General features: G+C 41.6%; 1 protein-coding gene across 19 annotated transcripts in view; it reads left to right on the top strand.

Annotated features, from left to right (window-relative positions):
- The window catches only part of DLGAP1 (DLG associated protein 1), a 305,491-nt gene that overhangs the window by 186,854 nt on the left and 105,856 nt on the right, over positions 1-12,781 (top strand). For 10 of the 19 annotated variants that reach the window (XM_081801560.1, XM_081801558.1, XM_081801562.1 and 7 more), the window contains one exon: positions 2,823-2,852. The exons of the other annotated variants lie outside the window; for them this stretch is intronic. In XM_081801560.1, the coding sequence (XP_081657686.1) occupies positions 2,823-2,852 (30 nt within the window). The remainder of the gene's footprint in view (positions 1-2,822; positions 2,853-12,781) is intronic. 19 annotated transcript variants of the gene reach the window in all.

The following is a 12,781-nucleotide window of genomic DNA, read 5'->3' as shown; positions in this document are numbered from 1 at the left end:
TCTTAAATATTCAAATTTTTAAAAATATTTGTATTTTAAAATAAAATGTTTTCCCCTCATTCTACAACTTTTGTATAATATTAAAAGTAGCTATCTAATTAGATTTGGCTAATTCTATATTTTCACTACAACATAGTTACTTTGCAATATCTTTATAAAGGCCTGTTCTACTATAAGAAAAAGCCTGGTTTGGGGTTTAAAAAAAAAAAAAAGGAGAAGTCTATATGGAGTTGATGAATCACTAATGTTTTTATTAATATAATGTTAATAATTAGAGCTCTAAAATCAGACTGTTACTTGTTTTTTAACTTACCTTTTTGCCCTTATTCAATAAATGTATTACTGGGCTCTGGTCCACCACCACCCACAAATCCCATAAAAATTTGTTTAGATTTTCTTGCTTTACCAGCATAAAGCCTGATCAGAGCACCTTGATTAGAGCACATTGTTGTCCTTTTATCTGAATGCTTTTGCTGACACCATGGTTATACACAAAAATAAATATGGCTGAAAAAAAAATCAATATCATGACCTGATTTCCTGTATAAGAATTCTACAGTTTATTTTTTTTAAAAAATTTTATTTATTTATTTGAGAGAGAGAATGAGAGAGAGAGAGCATGAGAGGGGGAGGGTCAGAGGGAGAAGCAGACTCCCCGCCGAGCAGGGAGCCCGATGCGGGACTCGATCCCGGGACTCCAGGATCATGACCCGAGCCAAAGGCAGTCGCCCAACCAACTGAGCCACCCAGGTGCCCCAGAATTCTACAGTTTAAAAAAAAAAACAACAGGATCATTGCTTAATAAGCCAGTGACTCATCCCTCTTGGCATAAGTGGACTTGGCAAGTCCATTTAGGTTATGTTCGTGGTTGATTGTCAGTGACTGTTATTTCCCAGGTGATCTGTGGATGGTATATTTTTACGTATGACAGTTTTTAAAGGTTTTGAAATTACTGGAAAAATAATAGCAAATGCTAAGCTTACTTACGTGTGCCTCATTCAGTTAAATGATAACCCGCTTTATGAATAGCTCAGGAAGTATTCTGAAGATCAAGATTTTCTTCTCTGGGCCTAAGTGGAAAGAAACATCACTGATGACAACGTTATGCTAGCCCTGATTCACACCAACTTGCAAGAGCGAATTCTTATATTTTGAGGTGTTTTGTGAGCCCATTATCAAACACAGCCATTATTATAAAAGATACAAACTTCTAATTAAATAAATTATATTAAAAACAAAGGTAATAAATACTTAAAACTCTATCCTTCCTCATCATTTGACTACAGTTTACTTTCCATACTCTTGAGGTTGTTTACAACAACTGTACTTGCATGGTCAAAATACTACCGAATGGTATTGCTCCTTGCCCATCTCTTTTCAACTCCACATTCGCGACATCAGCCTGGTAGCTTGAAATACGCCATGGTGGAAGTATTTACCTAGTGTTAAAGTTGAAAACGTTTTAATTTAATGAAAATAATTTATATGACAGTGTGGAAAATGGCTCAACAGTAAACCGCAGAAGAGATAAAATGATAATAAATTTATTGGGGAAAGAGCAGATTGGGATGAAACTCAATGTGTGATTTTGTCAAATCATGATTGACTTGCTAGCTATGAATACAAGAATTGGACCAAACTCAACAAAAGCATTCTGTGTGAATCAATTGACTATATGGAACTTGAAATAAAGAGCATTGTGTATTTTATTATTATTTTTAGATTATTTATATCAATAAAAATCATGATAAACACACCTACATTTTTATGCATACTTTTTGCTCTGAAGAGTCCCTTATTAAACATTGACCAGACACTACTGGTTCTGCCGGAAAGATGAAATTTGATAGGTAACTTAAAAGCAGCTGTTTTAAGAAAGTTGTAGTGAAGAGCAAGTTTGTCTCTTTGTTAACAGTCTGTTAAAAGCAGTGTGTGTTCACGCTCATACCAATTTGGCTTATCAATTTTGAAAAGGGTTTTGTTTCAATTTTTAATTTGAAACTCCTCTGGTTGGAAAGAGAACCAGAATGTCAACCACATGAAACTGTAAATAGACATTTTTGCTCAGCCTAAAGTATCATGGCTCTCACATAGGGTTTGAGGAATATTATTTATTTATAACTATGACCTACCAAAAAAATGATTTTTTAATCAAATCATTGGATCCAGTCTATTTATCTCAGTTGAGTATTTTCACCTTTAAGTGCACCAAAAAGGCACATGAATATCCAATCAAGAGTAATGTCTACTTGCTTCATGAACAATTTGACACACTCAGGGAGCCCTTTCACTGACCTGCAGGGAGCAGGATCGCTGAACACATCCAACCAGTAAATGGCCTGTGGCCCAACCACCTCAGAGAAGGAAGTTGCCAGATCACACCATGGTTTTTAACCACCTGTTACATATTTCGACAGAAACCCTGCCCCGACATGTATCAAATGATCTCTATACATAGCAGTAAATAGAAAGTACTAGACACTGGTGTCCCGCTGTGTGAAGTTTCATCAATTCATTATCCCGCATGATTTATTTACAGAAATAGTCATTCAGACCGACTTGGCCGTTGTTTTATCCAAAAACGTGTCAGATCCCTTATTCAGCGAAAAACTCCCCCAAATGGTTTGAGTGGGGTAAATGAAGACACCATTTAGTCTAATCATGGACTGAAAATTAATTTGTTCTCAAAGTTGATGTTTGTTTAGTTAAATCCCCAAAATGCCAGCAAAAACTCTAGATCCGAAGCATGTGTGTGTTTTGAGAAGACCAGAAGAGGTCATTTGGGTCCATTATATAACTGCCACTTTTTGTTTTTATTCAAGGTGTCATAAAACTGAGTTCTGCAGTTGAAGGTACGTTCTCACCACCACAAAACCAATACTGTTTTGCTTGAAGGTTGCCTCGCGTGGCTTTGTAGGCAGAAAGCGTCTGTGGCAGCAGTGTGTGGTGCCTGTTCTAATCGCCTGCTGTCAGCCTTCTGTCTGTGTCTCTCCTCGTTCTGGTCATTTTATGCCATGAGTCTCTCGGGCCTCCACAAGTGGCATGAACACTGACCCAAGAGGGCGCCTTTAGGAGAGTGAACGCGTCTGGTTCTGTTCCCTGGTGTGATTGCCTCCGATCCAGGGCTCTTTACAGATCCCCTTGCTCTCCAGCAGCCTTATTTGAGGTTGGACATGGAGTCTTGCCAGGAACCTTGCCCCCCATTCTCTCAGCAGGGCCTTCTCTCTACAGTGTTCTGGTCCTTCATCCCAACATAGCCAACGTGCTTGCCCAAGGAGGTGGCATGGAGTTGTTTAAGCTCCCTGACGAGAATACTGAGTGGCGAAGGCATTGACTAAGCCTCAGACGCAGCTTTTTCTCGGGCAATGCGATCCACCAGCCCGAGGAGGGCTGGGAAGCTGGGAGGACCAGCTTCCTTCAGTGGTCTTTGTATCACCCATACCTAGCGAGCGACAATCCCCTTTAGTCGTGCATCCAGGAAGCTAAGAAGAGGGGGGAAGGGGGTTTAAGGAAAGAGGATTGGTGTGGGAGAGGACAGCAGGGTTTGCTAACCCCCAAGAATGTTAAAAATACCCCGTCATCTGAAATGATTGGTTATTGGTATAAAATTGATCTCCTTATCTTCATAGAAGCACACAGTCCGCAAGTAGCGAATGTGTCATTTTCCCTTCTTGTGAGTTTCTGTGTTTGCTTTGGGTGTGTGTGTTCTCATTTATCGGGAGTCTGTCAGTCATGCTTTGGAGGTTCCTTCATCCCTGCTTAATCAGGGGAGGCTCCTTGGAAGAGGTGGTGGGCTTTCAGGTGAGTCTTCACATTTAATGGGAGCTGTGGCTTGATGAATGGGCAATGCATGGAGGTGGGAAGTGGAAAAATGCCAGGGGGTAGGAGTGGTGAGACCATCTGCTTAATTCAAGCAAAGGGATTGGATGGGCTGGGGTTTGAAGGCTGGGAGATGAGGGAGGAGCTCAGTCACGTACCCACGGGACTGGCGGACCCGAAATGGGGAACTCTGTGCCTCAGGTAGATATGGTACCTTCACGTTTTACAAAACAAAGTTGAAAAGGCTGTATTTCTGACAGTCACAGTGGAAAGCATGCCGCTCTTCTCAAGTAAGCAAAGGACCAGGAGAAGGTGCAGGCAGTGGTGTTACCAGGTCGAGAAAGGAGCAAAATGTCACACTGAGGGCAAGGGAGGGTACTGTGAGAGTTCCAGGCCTCTACGAGGCCAAGCAGGAGTCGAGTTTTCTCGGCACGGGAACATGTACTGAGAGACTATCCAAGCCTCTCCCGGCCTAACAAAACAGAGACACAGCAACAAAATGAAGCAGGTCCCTGAGAATGGCCTTGTCTGCAGAAACTCCCCATGGCAATGGAGCCGCTGAGTTTCAGTTAATTATCTGTAGAATTCCAGATAACAGTTGGTCCACCCTGGGCTGTTTTGATGTTTTATCAAGGAATGGCTTTGAAGTCCGAGCTTTACGTTGCCTGTTTGGCTTAAGAACCGTATTCCACTTGCAACAAAAGGATGGAAAGACAAAATAAACATTTTAAAAAGCCAGGAAGCCATGAGAACGTTAGATAACTTAAAAACTCTTGTTCTGCTGGAACTATTATTCCATTCATCGTTTTGCTAGTAACTCCTGTCACTACTGGGTAGCATAGCCTAGCTGAACCCCCCAAACAGGTTTGTGTTGTCCAGAGAATGATGAGAGTCGGGAAAAACAAGGGCAAACAGCAGAATGACTACTTGGGGCTTTTTCAGCAGCCTCCTTATCTCTTGGCTTCCTCTGAGCCCCTGGGGCTCACGGGAAGTGCGCTAGGGCAGCTGTGGATATCTGAGGTCGGGCCCACTTCAACTGCTGCTTGAGCATCTTTGGGCCAGCTTCTTGGCTGAGGGCTGTGGAAGCTGGAAGGCTTGGGAGCATGCTCTGTTGTAACTGTGTTAGAACACGTGTGCTCAGGGGGCTGTCTGGAGTGCAGTCTTGGGGGGGGGAGGTGCGTGTGCTCAACGCATGCATTCTTGGTGCATCTGGAATGTGAGATTTTTGACCAGCATGCTCAGTGGAATGCGTGTGAGACTATCTCTTGGTTCAAAATCAAACCTCAGACAATAGTCTTTATGAATGCTTAGCTGATTACTCTACTTGCTATTTTCCATCTGTGGTATGAACTTAAGGCAGCTTCCTCCAGCTAATCATGTCAAGGAGTATATAAATCAGTGGAGCGGATCCATGCCCAAAATGAAACCTACCTTTTCTTTAGGAATGACTCTGTTTTGGGATTATCATAGAACTCTAAAAATAGCAAGTAATTATTTTAGGTAGCTTGTCTTTTCTTTTTAAGGAAAAACAATTCTCAAAGTTGTAAGAGAAAAATCAACAAAGATTCCCTGTGCTACTTCCCACCAAGTGTTTTTGTCATGCAACTTTCTTCTCTCTCTTTCTCTGAAGCAGGGGTGCCCCCTTCAGCATTTTGCAGCTTCACATAAGCTTTTTAAATCAGCAGAAAGAAAAAAGCTATTTATATCGCATTAATGGTAAGGTTAAAAGTCAAATGTCCTTTCACGTTTTAAAGACTGAAAATTATGCTTAAACAGTAGCACACATCAATGCTGTCGTGATTTTGCAATGAAGAAAAATACTTGACCAGAAAAAAACTTAACTTTGAAAGAAATAGTTGCAAAGTTTTATCGATAACACCGATGAATTCCCGACTCTAATTTTTATTGATAATCCCACCGGGAGAAAATCAGGGTAAGAGAGAAAAATCCAGAAGCAAACTGGGAGAAAGGGGAGGTGGGAGGTGTTTGCGGCATGGTAATGGGAGAAAAACTCTTTCATCCAATGGAGGCAAAACCATACTGTACCATGAATTCCATGATAGAATCTTCTAAATATCCCTCTTAGAAGGGATTTTCCCTCTTGAAATTGAAGCAGGGAGAAGGCAGGGAGCCAGGCATATATTTCCACAAGTAGGACCAGCACACCAGCCTCATCAAGGAGAAACAAGAATGCATGTCACAAAGAGTTGAGTCATGCCTGAGTGAGGCCTGCCCTGACATTCTATAGGCAGCTCCTTCTTTCCAGGGAGGAAGGGTCCAGCCCCAGCCAGCAGATGCACAGTGTGTTCAGACATGCGGCAAGGGGAGCACTCGGGAGGAGGCATCCAGCCTGCAGGGACAAGATGAGACAGCAGAGGCTGATGACTGATAACCAGGGTGTGTTCTGCGAGGAGAACTTGCCTCAGAAGTGATTTGTTTAGACCTCATAGGTAGGTGAGAATCCACAATACCAAAATGGCATCAAATTCTTCTGAAAGCCTATACAAGGGAATGAAGTTTGGCTTTTTTGGAAAAGTTCCACGTCTTCAAAAATGGGAACAGATGAGCCACTATGAAAAAAATCTAACAGACAAGATGGTTCTCCAAGCCCTGGCCCGCAATCATCTCCTGTGTGGGCATGCTGTGGGGCTTCAGTTAGCTGTAGAGGTGAAACCTGTGTGAACAGTAAAATCATTCTGTCTCCATGACCAGCTTCCATTTCATCAACAAAAGCTCCCCTGGGCATGTGGAGCTTTTGTTTTCCTTTTTTCTTCTTGTCACTTCATTTTATTTAGATAGGTTTTAAGTATCTTACTTCTCCATGGTAATGGCTCATGAGCCACAATCCCCTTCAGGGCGGGGGGCCTTAGGACTTTTGTCACATCTGAGGTGGTGCTTTCTACGGCCTCATAGCCTCTGATGCAGAAAATGAAATGACTCCTCAGGCATAGGAGGAAAATAAGTAAAAGCTTTAGTCAATCTTTGTTCTCATTTTCAAAATTCATAATACCCACAGCTTAATGTCTATATTGTAAATCTATAAAAATTGGAGCTGTGCTTCCAACACGAAGCTATGATCTGGCTTTACCTGCATGTTGAATACTGAAATACTGTTTTCCATAGTAGGACATGCAGTGTATCTCAAAATATCCCTGTCAGGGTTGATTTGGGCTGCTGCAGCTTGGTGGCTTCCACGAGAGATTTCTTTCTCACTGTTGAGAGGGCCGGAAGTCCAAGATCAAGTCACCAGCAGATCTGGTGTCCAGTGCAGTCACTCTTCTGCTGAGTTCTGTGTCCTCACATGGTGGAAATGGGAGGGAGCTCTCTGGGATCCCTTTTATAAGCGCCCTAATCCCATTCATGAGGGCTCCACTTTCTTGTTCACCTCCCAAAAGCCCCACCTCCTAATACCATCACCTTGGGCGGTAAGGTTTCAACATATGAATTTGGGGGGGGACACAAATGTTCACACTATAACCCCAAATGAATTTAACACTTAAAATATATTCCAAATTTATTAATGTCATTTCCTCCCTAGCTGAATTTTGTTCTTGTCATTGTGTCTATTTTTTGAGCAAAGCCCGTATGCTCAGCTGTCAAGTTAGACGGGGGTAAATCCATTAACAAATAGATAGCTGATGGACCTATTTCTAGTAATAAATTTAGAATGAGGTCTCAACATTTGTACCGTGGGAAATCAAAACCAAACATATTTTCAGACCTTTAAGTCAGATAGCTACAGAGATAGGGAAGGGCTGCCTGGGGTAAGGAGTTCCTCCTGGTTCTACCAGAATGAAAGGCAGAAAGCAGTGTGTCAGGAAGCTAAAAATGGAATACTGTAGAAAGGGAAATCAATACTCAAGAGTTTTGTTTTGTTTTTTTTTTTTAGATTTTATCTATTTGACTGAGAGAGACACAGCAAGAGAGGGAGAGCACAAGCAGGGGCAGAGGGGGAGGGAGAAGCAGGCTTCCCGCGGAGCAGGGAGCCTGATGCGGGGCTCAATCCCAGGACTCTGGGATCATGACTTGAGCTGAAGGCAGACGCTTAACAAATGAGCCACCCAGGCGCCCCAAGAGAGTTGTTTCTGCAAAGAAACCTAGACCTCCTGCTTACAAGGCTAACTTTGAACCTGGATCACCCTACTGAACAAACAAATGTTCTCTTCTCAAATGTATTTTGCTGAGACTTACCATACTTTGGGTGAAATTTTCCTATTACATAGTAATGTCTCTGGCAGGATGAGCATTAAGTCAAGAATTTACCAAATAGCTTCCAAAAAACTAGGCTCCTCCTGAAATGGCAAGGATGACCCAGTTTGACCCAGAAACTGGCAGAGGAGTCAAGGTGTGCCTAGTTTCCAGTCTTTCTTGGGGTTACCCTCACTTCAGATAGCACTAACCTCGAATAACTCCTGGCAGAGGTTCAGAGCTCTCTCACATTCATCCTTTTTTTTTTTTTAAGTTTTTCTTTCTCCTCTCCTCCAGCTACATTTCTTTTTCTGCCCTGTGGTAGAAAGTGAACAGGGTGCCCCCTCAGGCAATAGAAAGCCAACCACTAATTGGATGAGTTTGGCCACTAACCACCATTTGCCTTGTCCGATAAAATGGAGACCTCTATTTCTCAGGGCAGCTGTAAAGACCGAACAATATATGTAAAGGACTTAACATAGTGTACAGAATACAGTAGGTGCTCAATAGGCTCTTGTTCTCTTCTTTACTTTTGCTCATTCTCTGCAGTCTTCCCAAGCCTTCCTACAGCACCGCCTCTTCCCAGTGCCCAAAGATCTCGCAAACAAATAATCACTTCCACTAGGATTATATCGTAGCCTGCGGCTGAAAGTCAGTTTGATTTGGGGCAAAGCCATAGACAAACAACCAGCCTAAACCTTAGCTTTCCCACTTTGAGAGAACTTAGAGAGAAGCAGCTAGGAATAGGGTTCCCTGATTACCTCACCAGGAGCCATGACATCTCTGTGGAGAGGGGAGCAGCTCCCCGAGGGAGCAGTGCCAGGAGCCAACCCCAAACTGGGGGTATTCTCATCAGATGGGATTGTCCCCTTACCTGCTCTTCTAGTCCCGGGGGCTGGGAAGAAAAGAAAGGTTTTCAGGCTGGTTCAACAAAGTGTTAACGACTAATTTCATCAATATTAACAATATTTTCTTATGAAGTAGTTTATAAATTCACAATGTTCCTCAGTGCACCATTTGTCAACACTGGAAGTTTTTGAATAAGGAGGACTAAAGTGATTACAACCACAGATATCCAGAGAGCAGCCTTCTGTAAATCTTTGAACTTCTGTAGCCAAAAACTATTCTCTGCTGAGTAAGAAGCCTTGAGCACCTGGCAACAAATTAGCATAACCCAGAAAACCACTTGCATCCAAAGCGCCATAACCTAACCTTCACTACCGTCTCTGGGGTAGGAAATAGAAATTTATAAATCAAAATCAAGCTGTAAAGGAAAATCTACCAATTTTAGACAATGGCTTCTTTTCTTTCTCTTCTTTTTGTTTTTTAAGTGTATAAGTTTCAGTGTCTATGTGTTTGTTTTTATTACTTTTAGCAATCTACCGGAAGTTGTCAATGTAAACAAAGCTCCTCCTTTAAAAGAATACCTAAGTCTATTAAGCTATGTAAGAAGGCAGCTTTTAAGGACAGTGGTCTAATCAGCAGTCTTTGAAGCCAACTCAATAGGGGTATCAGAGCCACTTCTAGTACTACTATCCTGAATTTAGAAAATGGCTTTTACATTTTAAATCTGCAATTATAGTCTGAACTTACTGTTCATTTTGAAGCATACCGTAATTCAGACAACTGCTAAAATCACTTGATGCTGGGGTTTGGAGTTTGACCTTGGAAATTACACCCTCTTAAATTATCCATCACACCCATTAAAATTAACTGTAAAATCAACTTGAAGATGATCCCACGTATATTTGGTAATTTAACTAAGATGTTTACATACCTAAATATTGCTGCAGGTGCACATACAACAGCTCTGTTGAAGGCATGAATGCTTTAAGTTGAAAGAGCACGCGTACGACTTTTGTTTGGTTTTGCTGACAATAAAGCCAAAGCATTTTCACAGTAATATGTCAGTGAAATGCAAAATCAGATGCCAGTCCCAACACCGTACAGATCAGAAATGTTTTGGAGATATGTATGGATGTTCAGGTGTTTCCTAGTTTTAACCAACACATATGCTTAGGTGAACACAAGAAAGCTACCAGATATGGCTCTGTGGAACGGAGTGTTGGTTGAATATATGCCCATCAGGAAACAGAGGCTAGTTTTTTTTTTTTTTTAAAGATTTTATTTATTTATTTGAGACAGAGAGAATGAGAGACAGAAAGCATGAGAGGGAGGAGGGTCAGAGGGAGAAGCAGACTCCCCGCCGAGCAGGGAGCCCGATTCGGGACTCGATCCCGGGACTCCAGGATCATGACCTGAGCCGAAGGCAGTCGCTTAACCAACTGAGCCACCCAGGCGCCCGAAACAGAGGCTAGTTTAATTTCCTTTCAAGTATTGATTTTATAGATGGCCTCCTCAAATATAAACTCCTAACACGAGTTTGGAACACACTGTTTTGTAATAAAGTATAGGATAGTAAAAAAAGACATTCCTAGTTTCAAACTTTGTAGCCATGACTTCTTGACTGTGCTATAATCAGAAGCAAGTGACTGAGCCACACTGGCCTTATCTGTAAAACGGGGTGAGAGCTACTTAGCACTCCAGATGGTTAAAGGCTTAAATAAAATGAGATAATGTTGAAGTATATAGTAAAGTGTTTGGCCTACAGACACTCAATATATTTTAGGTGTTTATTTATGTTGTTTTGTTTTTACTTTTATGACATTGGCTCAAAACTCCTAGAAGTTGAAGGGTGCCTGGCTGGCTCAGTTGGTGGAGCATGCGACTCGATCTCGGGGTTGTGAGTTCGAGCCCCACATTGGGTGTAGAGATTACTTAAAAATAAAAAATCCTTAAAAAAAACCCAAAAAACCCTCCTAAAGGTTGAACTGCTGGGTCAAAGGGTAAATGCACACATATTTGTACTAGACATTGCCATATACCCCTCCGCAGGAGCTGTGCCTTCTCACTTGACTGGCAATTTATAATAATATAAAAAATGCCTATCACCTGGGCATGCTTTTTAAGTCCTGGACAAAGAGCTAGACTATTGATAAGAAATGAAGGCAAGTAATAATACAAAGAGCTCACATTTGCTGAGCACTTTATAAACTGTTACAAACTTTATAAACTGTTCATAGTTATAGCAAGCAAACAGAACATTATCTCATTAAAACTTCACAGTAATTCAGTAGTTATTTTTATTATCATCTGGTTTTAGAAAGGAAGAAACCGAGGCATGGAGAAGTTACTAACTCAAGGTCATAGAATTTTTCAAACCCAGGACTGAGTAACAATTGAACCCTTGAAGTCATCTGCCACACTACCCTCCTTTTCTATACGCCTGCATCTCTGGATAGGTTAAAAGTGGTTTTATTTCAGTTTGTTATAAACTGTCCAGGAGATACCACACACAGTGAAATCTCCAACTTCATATATAGTACCAACAGCTTCCAGGCACAATTTCACAAGAGTCAATGAAAGAGCAGCTGGTTAGTTTTTGTAAATAATTACAGTGGAGCATATATAAGTAAACATAATCCAGAATGTGTGTCTATCAGTGACAGGCATTGGTTTGGCTGGTCCTATTTAAGAAGGGGATCTAGATGTTGATGGAGACTGCTCCCTGGAGACCCTGAACAGAAAGAACACCATGGCCTGGAGACGAGGTTTGAGTTTCACCTCCATACTTACCTACCTGCTTGCCTTAGGCAAATCAGTTCTCATCCTGCAGGGGAGTAATGAGGTGATTTAGGAGCTTCATAGGCCCAGGAATCAGCTTCTTTTAGAAAATCCACCCTGTAGGGGCGACTGGCTGGCTCAGTTGGTAGAGCATGTGACTCTTGATCTCAGGGTTGTGAGTTCAAGCTCCACTTTGGGTGTGGAGCCTACTTTAAAAAATAATAAATAAAATAAATAAATCAATAATAAAACAAGGGAGATTAATGGGGCACCTGGGTGGCGCAGTTGGTTAAGCAGCCAACTCTTGGTTTTGGCTCAGGTCCTGATCTCTGGCTCGTGAGATGGAGCCCCATGTCAGGCTCCGTGCTCAATGCAACCTGCCTAAGACTATCTCTGCCCCTCCCCTGCCCCTCTGCAATAAATAAGAAAGTCCACCCCGCACATTTCAAAAATTTTACAATGATCCCCATTCCCATTAATGAGCTTTCTGTAAACATTTTGAAAGAGTTTTTATCTACAATTAAAATTACACATGTAAAACTTAATTCATTTACAATTAGCTTTGATTCCTTGGCAACTGTACATATTTCAGAATTTCTCACAAAATGAAAAATACCTAATCCACAAAGTATGTATTTTCAAATGTAATGGTATTTTGTTACAATTAGTGATGCTAACATAATGGTAGGTTAGAACAGCATTTCATTAAATTTTTATTAATTTTGATTTTGCAGTTTTTATTCACGGTTTAGTGCCTGTCACTCTTTTTTCAAGACTCAAATATTTTATATCCTCTTGAAATTCTTACAAGCTCAGGCCTGCCACCTGCAGCACATAGGACCTAATAGGAATACCTATCCTATGGTCTTATGGGATTGCTGTGGGATTAAGTGCACTCTCTCTCTGTCAAATACATAAATAATCCAAATAATAATAATAATAAAATCATCAAGAAGAGAAAATACAGGGCGCCTGGGTGGCTCAGTTGGTTAAGCGACTGCCTTCGGCTCAGGTCATGATCCTGGAGTCCCGGGATCGAGTCCCACATCGGGCTCCCTGCTCAGCAGGGGGTCTGCTTCTCCCTCTGCCCTCTTCCCTCTCGTGCTCTCTCTCTCTCTCATTCTCTCTCTCTCAAATAAATAAATAAAAT

The sequence above is a fragment of the Leptonychotes weddellii genome, chromosome 13 (assembly GCF_054177405.1).
Source record: "Leptonychotes weddellii isolate Sample4059 chromosome 13, ASM5417740v2, whole genome shotgun sequence".
Classification (NCBI taxonomy): Eukaryota; Metazoa; Chordata; class Mammalia; order Carnivora; family Phocidae; genus Leptonychotes; species Leptonychotes weddellii.
Note: the sequence above shows the minus strand (reverse complement) of the source record. Positions and strands in the feature narration are given on the sequence as shown.